The sequence below is a fragment of the Carex rostrata genome, chromosome 3, assembly GCF_964058835.1.
Source record: "Carex rostrata chromosome 3, lpCarRost1.2, whole genome shotgun sequence".
Classification (NCBI taxonomy): Eukaryota; Viridiplantae; Streptophyta; class Magnoliopsida; order Poales; family Cyperaceae; genus Carex; species Carex rostrata.
In genome coordinates this window covers 5,828,247-5,845,272 of record NC_135920.1, presented here as the reverse complement: position 1 = coordinate 5,845,272, position 17,026 = coordinate 5,828,247, and the positions used below count along the sequence as shown (strand labels likewise).

At 34.7% G+C, this 17,026-nt stretch overlaps 1 protein-coding gene across 2 annotated transcripts; it reads left to right on the top strand.

The window, feature by feature from the left end:
• Nucleotides 1-11,828: 11,828 nt before the first annotated feature.
• LOC144551114 (COBRA-like protein 1) lies at nt 11,829-16,429 on the top strand. 2 transcript variants are annotated; one of them, XM_078298926.1, is made up of 7 exons: nt 11,829-12,070; nt 12,744-12,823; nt 13,356-13,557; nt 14,014-14,268; nt 14,621-14,780; nt 15,145-15,422; nt 15,955-16,429. In XM_078298926.1, exons 1-7 carry the CDS (start codon nt 11,986-11,988, stop codon nt 16,248-16,250), a joined length of 1,356 nt encoding a protein of 451 aa, XP_078155052.1. In that variant the 5' UTR covers nt 11,829-11,985; the 3' UTR covers nt 16,251-16,429. The 2 variants fall into 2 exon arrangements, with proteins under 2 accessions (XP_078155052.1, XP_078155053.1); XM_078298927.1 differs by lacking the exon at nt 12,744-12,823 and having other exon boundaries at nt 11,962-12,070.
• Nucleotides 16,430-17,026: the final 597 nt, after the last annotated feature.

Here is a 17,026-nt window from a genome sequence, read left to right as displayed (position 1 = left end):
AGCCTACATCAGGACGTTGATCTCGGACAGGTATGTTTTTCATTTAGAACAAGTATTTTTTTATGAATTACAATTATTTTTTTACGAACTAAAGCTGTGTATGAGTTACAGGCTTATTTTAGGAATCATAGCTGTGTATGAATTGCAGGATCAGAGTGGACACAATCCGTCTTGGGAGGATTATCAGAGACAGGGAATAAGCACAGGCACCGTTGAAGATTTGCTGCATTTGCAAGAGCAGGAGGAAATCGAGATTGCACAACGAGTATCTATGGAGACTTTGCGGCGTGAGCATCCGAGGACTAGTTAGTTGTTTGAAGGGCCACCTATAGATACTGGTGACGCAGGGGCATCCACATCCCATTCACGTCCATCTGGTGGTAGTGAAGGCGAGAGAAGTCCAGAAGAACAACTGGGAAGGGGTCGTAGGCGCCGCCGTGCGACCCGGCGCTTCACGTATGCAGATTATCCCGGCCACATGCCCGGCCTTTGATCTATTTACTTATCTTTTATCTATGTCTGTATAAGTTATCTATTTTGGTTGTACTGCTCGTTAGATTTGGAACAAGTTGTTCAGTTTTAATTATTTTTATTTCCTTCTGTCTTTTAATTGGTATTCGAAACCGTTATCTGTAACTTAACCATTTCATCGAAACCGTCTCCTCTAAACTAAAGTAGTTCTCAACACGTACAAATAAAATAGTTCTTAGCACATACAAATAAAATAGTTCAACTAAACTTAATTCGACAACCTACTTACTAACAATGCTAGCCAGTCTTTTTTATCACTCCCATAGGACGTGCTAGCCAGACCTTTTTATCTACAAAATCATCATCAGATATTTCAAAATAGCTGTTTTTCTTTTCCTCGGTCTTGACAGTTTTTTTTCTTTTCCTCGGTCTTTTCTCGATTGTTACTGTCCATCTTTATCGTCTACAATTTAAAAATCAGCAAATCAAAATAGTTCTCAACACATACAGAATGAAATAGTTCTTAGCACATACAAATAAAATAACACACAAGTTAATTTCTACGACGCAGACTTAAATGTTGTCCGAGGGTGTGCCAAACAGTTGTACTTGTTCTTGCTGGTTGCTCTGCCGCTGCTTGCGCCTGTCTTGTTGCCTCCTCTACATATAGTGTAGAGCATGTATTAAATTGTGAATTTAGTTAAAACATGTATTTATAGTTGATTGATCAGCTATACCTGCAGCATTCCGATCAATTGTCTCACGATGAGGCTGGTGTCCGAGTCTCCGACAACGCATTCTGTCCATTTCCATCGGTATGCGGTCGTGTCGTCTCCGTCCTTTCTTGATCAGATTCGAATCAGGTATAATTTTTGGGCCATTATATGCAGGCCATTCACATTGGTTGCCTTTCGGTTCCCAACGTCTGCTCCATGTCTGTAACACTATTGACATACGGTACAAGGGGTTGACGTATAAATTTTCATCATATCTCATTTCGCGGACAACCGCCATGAAATGAGAACATGGTATGCCGGTCAGTTGAGGCTTCTGACATTCACATTCAACCTTGTTATTGTCCTTAACAACAACCCTATACCCGAAATCCCTACAAGTATACTCAAGACTCGGTTGATTACGCCTTGCTGGTATTTTTTCACCCTTAACCATGACCTCAAAAAGACCATGTCTTCCACGGTAAGGAATCACAGTCATGTCCCTTCCTTTTTCGATACGCTTTTGCAATAACTTAGTTACCCTGTCGGACCACACCTGACCATGCTGAAATCTCATTTGAGCTTTGCTCCATCGGTCAAAAAACCATTTATTCAACTTATAAAACGTGTCCTCCACGACCGCTGCAACCGGTAATCGCCGACTAATTTTGAACACGGCGTTCAGTGACTCTGACCCATTTGTTGTCATTATCCCCCATCGGTGACCTCCGTCCTCTGCTTGATACAACTTCTCTGGACATGGAAGCTCGTCTTCATCATTAGGGTTCCTCTTACCCACCTTGTTAAGGTAGTCGATAGCCTTCGGACAACCAATTTCAAAGTCTTGTAACATCTCTTGCAACCTCCTAGGTTTGCATTTGTTCACTCCAGCTATGAACCTGTCGCTAACCTCTCTCTTACGGCCCACGTGCTTGTAGAGATTTTCGACAACATGTTGAGAGCAATACCGGTGCACACATTGATCGGTAGTCTCATCCCACTCGAGATTTGGATCCTGGAACACGGCTTTAATTCCCAAATGTCTATCCGATATGACACAAAAGAATCGATTATCTCCAATTACTTCCAGCCTCAACCATCTCATAAAAAAACCCCAGTTGTCAGCGCTTTCTTTCTCAACAATTGCAAAAGCCACTGGAAGTAATTGGTTTTCGGCATCGTACATACATGCCATCAGCAGCCTACCTTGGTACCGTCCCGACATGAAACATGCATCGATACTAATCACTGGTCTGAGGAAACGGTATCGCTGCAATACAAGCTCCAAATGCCTATGCCGCTCTGTGGAAAAGCCTGTCAGTTTCTCCATCAATCGGGATCGAGGTCACACAATACTTGGTTCCTGGATTGTTTCTTTTGATGGCTTCTAATAGTGGAATAAGCAAGTTGTACGAGTTCTCCCAACTCCCAAACAGATTTGCGATAGCAAGCTCACGGCCTCTCCATAATTTGTTGTACTTGGGGGTTACCTTATTATATTTTTGCATGACGATATCTCGGATATGATTTATAGGAGAGCACACATCCCTTCTAATGGTCTTATCAATCGCAAGGGCAACCATCTCTGCTGTAAGCTGACAATGATCAGTACGTGTTGCCGATACTGTGCATGTGTGAGGATATGCTTGTTTCGTAATAATCCAAGATTCTGAAAGACCGTTCTGCTTCGCGCATACCTTAAATTTACAAAATTTATCTCTGCACACCACCTCGTAACGTCTAGGTTCGCTTCTAAGGACCTTGCACTCACAATTCTTATCGAGATGGAACTCATTGATTGCTATCTTTAGAGCCGTTTTCGACTCATAAACTACACCCTTAGCCAATGGATTATTGAATGTTTTTTTGGACCTGCCAAAAAAATCGACATCCGCAGGCCGAAAACTGGATATGTCATTGAAACTATCAACCGGATATGTCATTGAAACTATCAACCAGATGTGTCATACTTTCCCGAATAGTTATCGGGTACTGTGCTTGATGGGTATGTGTTTGACGGTACTGTGAAGGTGACTGGTTGGGCGGTTCAATTTCTTCGTCCGAACCCGATTCTTCACCTGAGAGCATCTCATCTCCACTCTCCAAACTGTCAGAATCAATTGCATCCACAGGGACATGCGAATAATCACGTACCTGTCTACGGACCCGACTGGTACAGGGTCGGGATGTGCTTGGTAGATCCACAGAGTTTCGACTGGTACTGTGTCGGGGTCTAACTGGTAGATCCACAGAGTTGCTACCGATACTGGGTCGGGGTCTCACTGGTATATCCACAGAGTGCCGACCGGTACTAGGTCGGGATCTAACTGGTATTGGGTCGGGATCCACAGGATTCTGACTGGTACTGGGTCGGGATCGAGGTTCAGGAATCTGATTGGTGTAGTTCGGTTCCAATTCTACATATAACTCCAAAATCGGTAACATTTGTGAAAATGACGACACAATTCCTAAAATCATTTCGAAAGATTGTTGGTTTATTACAGGTATTAACTGATGGTCACATCCCCCATCGGTAGACATATTAAATCTGGCTTGGATTTCCATATTTGCTTGGCTAACATTATACCCAACCAATTTATAAATCTCATTCCGAAGATAATCAAAGTTGTGGTTCACGGTTAGCGGTAATGAGTATTTAGCTCGGGTACTGTAAAATACCCCATCATTATTGTATTGGATTTCTCCTCCAATATAAATCTTCACACAAATAGTTCTATCCATTTTTAGTTTCAATTGGTCTGGCGATTCAAAAAATAACAACATATAAGTAATTAAAAATTGTCCAGACCTATGAAAATTATTCTATATTATTTTACAATTTTCTAAATTATTCTAGCCCATTTTGAATATTCCTAACTTATTCTGCACCATTTTGCAATATCCTTAACTATTTTCGAATTTTATAAAATATTCTAAACTATTTTGGAATGTTCGAAAAAATTCTAAATTATTTGGACAATATCCTGAACCAGTTGAAATGAACTAATTTATTATATTACAAATTAAAATTAAAATAAAAAATAAACTATTTTTAGTCTAAACAATATATGTAATTAACCTATTTTTTGTTTTGATTGGTACAAATAACAACATAAATAATTACAAATTAATTATAAAAAATGACCTTTTTCTTTTTTATCTTCCTTTATCTTTGCCTGAGTGTGTTCCTTTCTCTCCGTCTGAGTGTGATCGTGTGCTTCGTATCTGTAGCAGATTACAAAAACGATTAGAAGAAATAATAATTAACATAATTTCAAAAAAAATAATAGATAGTTAAAAGATAAAATAATTAACATAATTATTTACTTACTGATAGAGCAAGTAATATTTGTTTACTGATTTATTTTTGTATGGATGATTATAATTGATTCTAAACAATCTAAACAAATAAATTCTAAACATTCCAAACAAATAAATTCTAAACAATCTAAAAAATATTCCAAATATTTTAAACAATTATATTTCAAAAATTTATAAATTTTTTGACATAATTTGCATAAAAAGAACTGGAGGAGAAATCTTAATTATATTTTAAAAATCGATAGTTAAAAAAATAATAACTTAATTATAAAAAAAAAAACTTACTTTTTTTCTTCGTTTCGTTTCTCTCTGGATGAGACTCTGATTCTTCAGAGTAAATTATGAGATTTGTATGCGGTTTCGTTTCTCTTTGGCTTTAGAGGGGAATATATAACCGAAGTGAATTTTTGGTGCACTGTTAACCGAACTCTTTTCCAGTTATTCAATAAGCGAAAAAAAATATAAACTATAAACTTTCCGGTGCTCTGTTAACCGAACAAATAACCGGTTAATGGCTAACCGAACAAATTCTAAAGGTCCAGTTACCCTCTAACCGGAAAATCCACAAACCCAGTCACCCACTAACCGGAAAAATAGCAAACATCTAGTTAACCAATAACCGGATTGGGTACATTTGCAATTTCATCCACTAAATGGGTAAATTACGTAATTTGTTATTAATTTTGGATATTTATAAAAAAATCGGCATATACATATATGATCTGAAACTTTTAATACTTCGAAAGAATTTTAGTACGGATCGTCTAAAAAAATCTAACATTTTAAAACTCCCTCTAAATTGTTTAGTAGTAAAAATAATGCACACATCAAAAATTGCAAGTTTAAAATTTAGATAATATTTTTTGGCAATATTAAATTAGTTGGATGACTTTTATTGAAAAAAGCCTCCACTTATAAATTTTTATGGGATAAATATCAATATGAATAAAAAGACCAAAACGATTTTTATCCAACATACTCTCTGCTCTTAACATATTTTATGTATGTAATTCTAAATCTACATCACTTCAGATATCTGAGATACGATTAATAAATTCATATTATTCTTTTATCTTTGACACAAATCTCAAAACAGACCCTCTATAATTACAATAGACTTCATATTCTTTTGACGTGACTTCCCGACTGTGACTTCATCCATACCGTTACTTTTCAAGCAATGGCTTCAGGGAATACGAATTCCTCAAATCTGGAATGAAATTTCATGACTTTCACAAATTTCAAACTCTTGTTTATAATTAAAAAATAATAATTATATGAATCCCTCCACTTCCATCCGCCCATCTCTATAGGGTACGTTTGGATGGAGCAAGGATTAGTGCAAGAATAACAATTTTTTGGTTAGTGATTGAGAATAGTGCTAACCCAAGGGATTCAAGAATAGCACTAACATTGGCTATTCCGGATTAGTAGAAATGTTGTTTGAATTGTATGTTAGGAATAACAAATGGAGAGAAAGAATATAATAATGATTTATTTGTTTTTATCTTTTCAACTAACTTTTATATTTATAATGGCTTGTTAAATATATATGAAGCATCATATTTTTCAATAATACTTCAATCTAATCACAATTAAAATTTAATTAAACAATATCACATAAATCACACAAATTTAATTTCGAAATAATTGTTTTACTATTTAATAACAAATTTCAAAATAAATCACACAAATCACAAATACATAAATTGGTCACATTTCTAGATGTACATATATTAATATTTCACAATAGTACAAATCACAGTAGCATAAATTGACAATCCTCTAAATTCGTATCATTTAATTAGCATAATTGGTTCAAAATAAGTGATACAAAAAATACATCACCATAGCTAACTAATTAAATATTACAATCCTTAGAAAATATAAAAAATTACCAATAATCTCTCACCTAGTAGTCCACAAAATATTTTTGATAACTCCCCTAATCTCATCCCCTATCGCACTATCAGTAGCCCCCACATCTCCCAAAATAGATGTATCACCAATAGAAACATCATTTGAAACATGTTGAAGTCTATTGCAATGGTTGATGAAATTATGTAAAATACAACATGCAATAACAATTCTAGCTTGTGTTTTGAATTTATACCTACGCATCAATTGACAAATTTTGAATCGGTTTTTTAAAATACCAAATGTCTTCTCAACAATGTTCCTAAGTTGTGCATGTCGATGGTTGAACAAATCCTCCGCACATTCATATCGGTTTGAAGTTTGAGGTCTCCTTTGAAAAGACGCTAAATGATAAGGCCTCCCACGATATGGGCTTATGAATTGCCTTGTATTTGCATAACCTCCATCAACAAGATAGTATTTGTTAGATGGTACTACAAAACCATCTTCTACTGCCTTACGTAAAATAAAATTATCATGAGCTGATCCCTCCCAACCAGCTATTACGGTTACAAATTTACCATCAAAGTCAACGGCTGCCATAACATTTTGTGAATAAACTTGCTTCCTATTACGAAATCATTCCTTGGGTTTATCATGCAGATCGACAAATGCAGGAATGTGAGTACCATCGATTGCTCCCAATGCATCCTGTAAGTAATATTTAATTTGCAAACATATATGACATTTTTGATATACTGTATATTTATTTTATATTAATTCATTCTTAACATTATATCTTGAATGAAGCATGTAATGTCCCCTTTGATACTTTTGGATGTATTGGCGCATCCAAACCTGGTGATTTTATATAATATGCTTGCATAAGTAAGATAGAATACAATACTTTCTTGAAACATCTCCACACCATTTCTTTGGAATGCTGGAAGTCCTCGCCTACTTTCTGCATAGGATCAGAGTGTGCAACAATCTGTAGAAACCCACATGTTCTTCAATTGCTACATCTTTTTATGTTATTATTCTTTTTTATCGCACTTCATCGCACAATATCAAAAAAAATTATGTGTTCATGCGAAAAGAATCATGACAACGTTGGTGATGTTGCACAATTAGTATTGTGATGCGAAAAGAATCATGACAATCATGACATTCGAACAAAGGGTCGAAGCCCTCATACCATCACAAGGCATCGTAGAGATGAAGGAAACAAAAATGACATATGAAATTTACCTTTGCCACTACTGTTCACCGTCCCGTTTATCTCTGCCGCCACCGTCTCTCGCTGCTACTGTAGAATTACATCACAATTTGACAATTACATGAAAACAAAAATTTAGTCAAAAACGAATTGCATACTTGGTTCAATCATTTTTAAATTAGAGCATGTAAGAAATAAATTATGCAAAGATACAAGGTCTACAATGGAAAAAACAATATTCTGATAGTAGCTGACATCTCATTTTTTGAGTTGATACATTGATCTATGGTCTCCAAATATTGTGGATATGATTTACTAGTCAGCTTAAAAACAAAAGAAAACCAAACTGATACTGGCACCAAAATTGCCCATTCCAACCTCCTGTTACTAAACTGATACCAATAGTCAAACCAAATTGAAACTGGTCAAACTCTTGTACCAGCAAATAGACAAGACCAAGATAAGAAAAACAAAAAAAAATCATTCAATTTGGATTTTTCTACAATTTTTAGTGAATTTTCAAAGTTCAGCGTTAAACACAAGTTCCCGCTCACAAAAACAGCATATCGGTACCAAACTGACCATGAAAGGAACTTAATTTGACATAGTTCTAGGTCATGAAATGAATTGAAAATAAATTATGGTGTAGGTCATGACTCCCTGAAACTTTAGACGCTAAGAACACTTCATTTGAATTTGTGGTATGTTCTACACGAAAATGATAAGACAACATGCTAGAAAACATGATATCGAATAGTGGTACCCTTTCACGTCAGTACCGAACAGTGGTACCAGTACCGAACAGTGGTACCAGTACCTAACCTGGCAACAATGGTACCAAAAAATAAGTAGCAAATTTATGGGAATCAAGCAAAATGGTTCTTGAGAATCAAATTAAAAAGGCCAAATTAAAATCGCACAAGTTAAAAACTAGGTAATATATTTATTTTGCTATAAAATCAGCAAACCCTAGATCTAAAAGGGGAGAAAATCAGCAAAACTTACATGTAGGAATAGATTTGTTGGATTATCTAGATTTTCTTCATGGATTTGAATATCTTCCCTTGAGAATCAAGAGGAGAAGACTTGAACTGGGCACCTTCTTCACACCTTAACGAAATCAGCAAAACGAGCAAAATAGATCTCTATCTACTCCTTGTTACACCGAGAATACAGTATTGCAGTTGATTCCGACAATCTCTACTCACAAACGCGGAGATCTGGAAAGAGGGCGGCGAGTTTCTTCATCTTTGTTGCTATTGCTTTTGGGAGAAAGAGAAATAAATGTTGGGAGAAAGAGAAAAACAGTTGGGAGATAATATTAAAAAATAGAGCCGTTCGAATTTTTAATTGATATCGCTAACCCAGGTTTTGACGGAATAGCAGAATAGAGCTGTTCCTCCGCTATTCTTATTTCCCATATGTCGTTTGGATGACAGGGTTTTGGGAATAGCTCCGCTATTATGAGAATAGCTCTATTCTCAGCGCAACCAAATGCACCCTAAAACAGATTTTAGAGGTGAATTTTTTTTTTCAATGTCGTCCACATTTCTCACGATTTATGAGGAATTTTGCGAATCTGAAACCACAGACGTATTCTACGCAATTTTATCTTTCAAATGAGATCCATGATGACATACTTTCGAGCTCATCGTCACACAAGTATTTATACCTCATCGTGCAAGTATTTATACCTATACTTGTAAGTATTTATCCCCAATCGTGGACCCCGCATCTCTGCATCTCCCCATCACCCCCATCTCTTAAAATAATTTTAACTTCCATAAACTAACTTAACTAATTAGTTTAATTAAATTTATTCAAAACACTGCGATATTCCAAATTTAATTAAATTCATAGGTATAAATACTTGAAAGATAATAAATTAATACTTGCAAACTAAGATATTAATACTTGCAAGTCTAACTTGATATAACTATATGGAGGGACCACTCAAACTACATAGGGAGAAGAATCATACACGTTTTTAGATGCAGTTTTTTTTTCAATGGCGTCAACATTTCTCACGATCTATGAGGAATTTTGCGAATATAAAACCACGAACGTATTCTACGCAATTTTATCTTTCAAATGAGATCATAATGACATACTTTCGGGCTCATCGTCATACAAGTATTTATACCTTATCGTGCAAGTATTTATACATATACTTGTAAGTATTTATCCCCAATCGTGGACCCCGCATTTTCGTATCAACCTTCCCTAATCGTTCCTGCGTCAACATTTCTCTAACAAAAATAGTTGACCACATAGGTATAAATACTTGTAATACTTGATATTAATACTTTTAAATGTCAGCAATGTCGTATGTGAAAAATATTAGATATAAATACTTAGATGACGAGGTATAAATACTTGTGTAATGACGAGCTCGAAAGTATGTAATCATGGATCTTATTTGAAATATAAAATTGCATAGAAGACGTTCGTAGTTTTAGATTCGCAAAATTTCTTGTAGATCGTAAGAAATGTAGACGAGATTGAACAAATAAAATTGGAGGGATGAGAGTGGAGAGACAATTATCAGGGCCATTAAAAAAATAAGAATAAAATACGTGAACTAACAAACTAATTGTCCATCATAATATTATTTTTGCAAATATACTGTTTAGCATCTTACAATACTATAAAAGTGAAGCTGTTATACTTAATTAAATAGACAATAATTACAATTTTTTTTGGCTGAAAAGATTGTTTCTAATTATGTAAGGAAATGCAATTTGACAAAAGTTCTGCAAATTTTTAATGAGATCATGTAAATATATTATTTAACGATAGAATTTATTTGGGCACCGAGCAAATTAACTTGGAAAAAAAATGTCTTGGAAGCCTCTAGAATGCATGGATAGCTGTTTTGCTTTTGTCTGGGTTCAAATTCAGTCCTGCATTTTTTTTTTGTTCAAATAAAAAAAAGATTCTTCTCCGTAATAATTCATCAAAAAATATACAAAAAAAATAAGAAATAATATAATAAAAATATTTTTTTTTATACAATAAAATGCATACTATTGAGTTAAAGTCTGTCATGCGGATCATGACGAAATGCTCCACAAAAAATGCAGATCATTTAGCACGTATTTTTCATAAACACGTCTAAAAGATTTGGAAATATCGACACAAATTGATAAAATTTATAGAAGCCTTCAACACATTGGTTCAGTAATAGTTAATAAAAAGTCATTTTATTAATTCGGTCGAAGCAACCCAACAATTTCTCTAATCTGAATATTATGTCGAATTCTTATCGGATGGGCTGATGACAAATTACTTCCCGTGCACTCTTTCTTAGTACAAAATGTATTATTGATTATATACAATATTTATACATTTTTTTATTTTTGTCATAAATTTATATATTTTTTATAATAAATAACAAAAAAAAGAGTGCGGCTATGATGATATGTATAGATTGGTAATTGGTTTATACTATGGATCAATACTTTCATTTTCAAAGTCTAAATGATCAATTTCAAACCATTCAATATAATCTTCTGATCTCTATATAAAAATGTAATTGCAAATTAAATTTTATATTTTTTTTTCAATTTTTTAATTTTTCTTAAATAGGTAGAAAATTAATTCATCTTAATTTTCTACCAATTTTAAAAATAGTAAAATAATTTTAAAGAATATGAAATTTAGCATACAAGTACATTTTCATATTATAACTATAATTTTATAAATGATTCCTATCAACCGTTTGAAAATAAACATATTAGTCCCCAATACGGACCAATTCTCATTTCTCACTGTGTATAATATCATAGCTTCACTCATAAAAATACTATATTATAAACAAAATATGAATTGAATATCCACATCTAATTCGTTATATTTCTTCTTTGAAGACTAATATCCGTTCGTTTTGTTTTTGTCAGAGAGGATCCGGACCTAGAAGTGTAAGAGGCTCGCAACCCGAATAGGAAAAAATACGAATACCTAGGCTCTCTTTTTTCAAAAGAAACAACTTGGCTTTCCAATTTTCATCTCGTAAAATTAAACACAGGGAAGAGTGCATGCACACATTCTCCCTAGTCGAAATATGTAGATATGGGAGCAAAAAGTCACTGTTAGGTGGGACCTACATCGATTTTCTCTCTAAGTGCTCTACTATGATTCGGTGTGTACATACTTTTTTATAATATTTCATGAACAGAACATCCTCATAATCTCCCCTGCCCATAAAACCATAAAACCACGCGTCCTGGTTCTCCTCTTAAAACGCACTAAAACCCCTTCTCTCTCTCTCACTAACAAAATATTAGTAATTAAGTAAAGAGGAAAGCTGGTCACCAATTTCTTCTTTTCTTGCTCTCTTCACAAATTAAAAGAGAGCTTATTAGCTTAAGCAATTTGGACATTGAAAATTTCACACAAGCCATGAACCGATCAAGCTTGAATTTCAAGCGTTTTGCATTCTCCATTGCTCTTTTTTTGGCACTTTCATTTCTAACCCACTCTTCAGGTTAGTAAAAATTTCTACCACATTCCCTTTTATTTTAGTCTGAAAAATTTATATTCGATTTTCGAATCTCCTTTTTTTTTTTTTTCTTGCTTCTGGAATGTTCCTCTCGGTCTATATGTTTAAGTGCAAAGCACGACTTGGAGATAAATTTTTATTATTCTTTTTTTTTTTTTTTTGAATTGCATGGGCTTTGAAGTTGTTCCTTGTTAGAAAAATTGCAATCCCGGTATTACTAAATATTATGATTTGGGAGAAGCGGTACGGTACTGTTGGTTTCTAATTTCTTCCTTTAAAGTAGAGTTTTGCATGGTACAAGAACCTTTTATTTTTTTTTCTTAATCAATGTACTTTGTTGAATAACTGGGGTCTACAAAATTTAACTTATTATTGTCATGTTTGTTGCCAAAGTAGTGCAATTCTGAAAGGATCTGTAAGAAATCTTTAGCTTGAAAAAATAATTTAAGGAATATTCCCCTAGTTTTGTTTGGGTACAAAAGAGTTGAAGCTTGTGGTACCTCACATTAGGCTATATCTGAAAAGTGAAAGCATAATCAAAACCGTACTTTTGAGCAAAATTTATTGGTTGATTGATTGTCTTGTGGTGTTCACAGTTTCTCTCTTTAATCAAAGTTTAAAAAACTAAAATTTTCCTTTTTTTTGCTTTAATATGTAGAAGCATATGACCCGCTTGATCCAACTGGGAATATAACAATTAAATGGGATATTATGCAATGGACTGCAGATGGCTATGTGGTAAGTAAAACCTATCAATAATTTTTCAAATGTCTTAGAAAAGTATAATTAGTGTCTCTATTAGACAATTCTTTTTTATGGTGGATTTTAAATATATGAACTTTGTTTTGTCTGCTTTGGTGGTAGTCTTTAGTCTATCACAGCTAATTCAATTGTCATTATCAGGCTATCAATTTCAACCATCTCTGAAATTATCTTGCATGGTTTAATAATATCACTAGATGAATCTCTGCCTCTTAAATTTGTTGAACTAGTATTCTTGAATTGACAATCAAAGCCCCATCCATGGTTTAGAATTTTTCATTACCTTTTTACCCTAGACTTTTCGAGTGGTGGGGTCTGAGTATAGGGACATACCAACTGCACCAGTCCTTACCAAGCGCGTACTTAATTCCATGCAAGGGCTTAATTGGACTGTACCAGTAAATTCGGTACCAGATGAACCAGCTGTATGTGCGCGCTAACCAGTTTAGCTTAATGGAAAATCTATTATACTTAAATTTTTTGACACATAAATGAATTTTAATTCAAGGGGGTAGTCACGATGTACAATTACCAAAAATACCGGCACATACAACCGCCAGGGTGGACACTTGGGTGGGCCTGGACCAAGAAGGAGGTCATATGGTCCATGGTTGGTAGCCAGGCTACTGAACAAGGTGACTGCTCCAAGTTCAAAGGCAACATTCCCCACTGCTGCAAGCGGAACCCATCAATTGTTGACCTTTTACCAGGTACACTTTTTGTCCTTTTTTCAATATGATTTGGTACAGATATGGGATGGGATTGTATGGAATTTGTAACTACCAGTGGTAATATAACATACTAGCAACAGATATGAGTGAATCCATCAATGGTCAAAATTTTGCTTCCAATTCTTAGAGTAATTTTGGTAGTGTCAACCAAAATCCTGCAATACTTTTGTTATTTGAAACTTTAGTGCTTCTGAACATTTTGATTTTTGAAGTTCAAGAACTTGATTTCATAATTTTTGAGATACATTGTTAGCAGAATGGCAAATTTCGGTCAATTTTATATTACAAATCATACTTTGGTTATTACATTGTAAATTCAACTGAGTTCCATGCTGATTCGTGTGATGCATCCGACCTTAAAATACTGAAATACTTTTGCACCTGAGTTGTATTCCCAGCAGCACAAGACTGGTATATTAAACTAAATTTGTGCAGGTACGCCATACAACATGCAAATCGCAAACTGTTGTAAGGGGGGAGTTGTGAGTTCATGGATCCAGGACCCACCCAATGCGGTTGCCTCTTTTCAGATCAGTGTGGGTCAGTCTGGGACCACCAACACGACTGTCAGAGCTCCTAAAAATGTCACCCTCATGGTACCTGGACCTGGATACACTTGCGGGCCCGCAAAGAAGGTGCCGTCAAGCAAATTTGTCTCCCAGGATGGCAGGAGAATTACTCAGTCCCTTTGTATGTCTCTAAAGTGTTTTACTTTATTTATATGTTTGCTCATTAATTACTATTTTCCCTGCCAAAAAATAAAAGAACCTATAACTATTTATCATACATTGTGTGGTTCCCATTGTCATTGCTGATGTCTTTAATTTTATATTATTATCACTTTCTGGGAACTTCTTTTAAATCATGATGAAAAGGAGGATATTAAGGCTTGTCTAAAATTTGGGGATATGCATCACCTTTTAATGCTTTGTAGGATTATCTGGATATATTATACAATACGTTCCTACTTCAATGGCACTCATTTTTTTTCTCAATTCGCAGTTCAAGTAATTTTATTTTACTTTTTGTTTCTTGTGGGCAGTGACATGGAATATAACATGCACATATTCTCAATTTCTGGCACAAAGGACCCCAACTTGTTGTGTCTCAATGTCTTCCTTCTACAATGACACCATTGTGAACTGCCCAACTTGCTCGTGTGGATGCCAAAACAACAACACTAACCCGGGAAGCTGTGTTATGTAAGTCATCATAGTTTCTAAATCATTTAGGGAAAAAAAAAATACCTTGTTATATATTTTGCAAAAGAATGGATGCACTCTACAAAAACAGTTCTGTGATGTAATCTAGTATTGCAGTAAACTTATATTTTACAAAACTGAAAGGTAAACTTGTCAGTTATAGTTATCTGATCCATGATTATAAAGTCAATTCTCCACAATGCAAATTTGGGAACTATTTTTTATGCAACACACCAGGGAATTGAATGATGACTTAAATTTTATTTTTGGTAAAAAACATGTTATGAAAGTCCCTATAAAATTTTGGTCTTGTTCAATAGCCAATTTAACAGTTATTTTATATTTATTATTTTCTTGATTGCAGGGGAAATTCACCCTACTTGCAACAGGCAATAAACGGCCCTGGCAAGAGCAGCAATACTCCATTGGTACAGTGCACCTCACACATGTGCCCCGTTCGAGTCCATTGGCATGTGAAATTGAATTATAAGGATTATTGGCGCGTTAAAGTTGCGATTACAAATTTCAATTACAGGATGAACTACAGCCAGTGGAATTTGGTTGTCCAGCATCCGAACTTCAATAATCTCACAACCATGTTCAGTTTCAATTATGAATCACTGGTCCCTTTTGGGACCATAAGTGAGTTCCCACACTTTACTTTTCTATAGTCGGTTAAACCTCATCATATCAAAGAATATCTACATTGGTAGCGGAATTTTCAATATGGAGGTCAATTGTTCCTTCTACTTGAGTCTAGAGACTTTAATGAACACATGAGAAGATGTATTAATGATAGATATCACATAAATAAATAGACCCCCAAAAACAAGCAAAAAAGAAATGAGGTGCGCCAGCAATTGGCAGGGTAAATGTTGGCCCTGATTCATGCACCAACAAGAGTTACGCTGCAAGTGCCTCTCCTGCTTTTTTTAAGTGCCAATCATGTACAAGTTTGACAAAAATCCAGGTGGAAACTTGGCAATGCGACAGAATTGCCTCCATCAAGCCAAATTATATACCAATATAAAAATTGTTCAGATGCCAGTTGATCGCAATATATGAAATATTATGGTCCAATTACACAGCTTGACCTTTAATAAATTCCGTGAAAAGAACTCTAGTTTACTAGGCACTAAATTGTGATCCTATCTTTCTTTCCTTTATTTTGCAGATGATACGGCAATGTTGTGGGGTGTAAAATACTACAACGACCTACTAATGGCTGCCGGCCCTAATGGAAATGTACAGTCAGAGATACTCTTCCGGAAGGATCCGGAAGCCTTCACTTTCTCCAAAGGATGGGCATTCCCACGAAGAGTTTATTTCAACGGGGATAACTGCGTGATGCCATCGCCAGATCAGTACCCCATGTTGCCAAATTCTTCACCTAGATTAGCACAGCAATTGGTAAATACAATTTTTGTTGCTTGTTTGTCCCTGACGAGCATGTTGATTCTGCGAGGGTGATTTTTTTTAAGTCGGGATACCTGGGTGCTGCTCTTTGTTTGGAAGAACAACGAAAATGGTGATTTATGATGTGCAGATTCAGGGTTTATTTATAATTTTGTTTTGTCTACATTGTAAATCCGTAACATAAACATATTGGTAGAATAGAAGTACATATTGAAGAAAATAGCTTTATACTACACCAAGTCTCAGTTTATAGGATGCAATTTATTTATGGAATACATTGTTTTTTTTTTACTTCAATAGTTCAATATAGAATACATTGTGATAACGCTACGGAAGGTAAAACCATACAGGTCACCAAAATAATTAAGGAGTATAAAATGAAAAAAAAAAATGAACCTATATAATTCACTTATCATAGTTATTCCAAGTGTATTTCTTTGGGAACATTGGCTATTTCTTGATTGCAATTTGACTAATTTTGTATTTTATTTAAAATTATGTCAGCTATAATTTTCTCCACAAGCATTGCAAGTATTAGCATTATATTAATGTGACAGTTTACTTTTATTTTTTTTTAAAGTATTACGCCTGCTTAAGTCATGTTCCACGTGTCACTGACAATTAGAAGGTCAAAATTTGGGCACGTATTATGTAAAGTGTTGGTGCATGCCAGTCTGGAAAATTGATATTTCACCTGTAGGTCAAAATTTGGGGATGTAAACCTTGTCATTTTCAATACAGCTGCGCGTTCCACCTTTGTTTCAATTCGATTCAATTTAATTTTCGGCCTTATTGACTGAATTCATTTAAAACAAATTGGCCTGGTTTAT

Bases quoted from the DNA above. Each gene is read 5' to 3' on its own strand.
- LOC144551114 (XM_078298926.1), top strand. From the start codon at position 11,986: ATGAACCGATCAAGCTTGAATTTCAAGCGTTTTGCATTCTCCATTGCT. The intron at 14,269-14,620 runs GTATGTCTCTAA...TCTTGTGGGCAG, and splicing joins GAGAATTACTCAGTCCCTTT to TGACATGGAATATAACATGC. The intron at 14,781-15,144 runs GTAAGTCATCAT...TCTTGATTGCAG, and splicing joins AACCCGGGAAGCTGTGTTAT to GGGAAATTCACCCTACTTGC.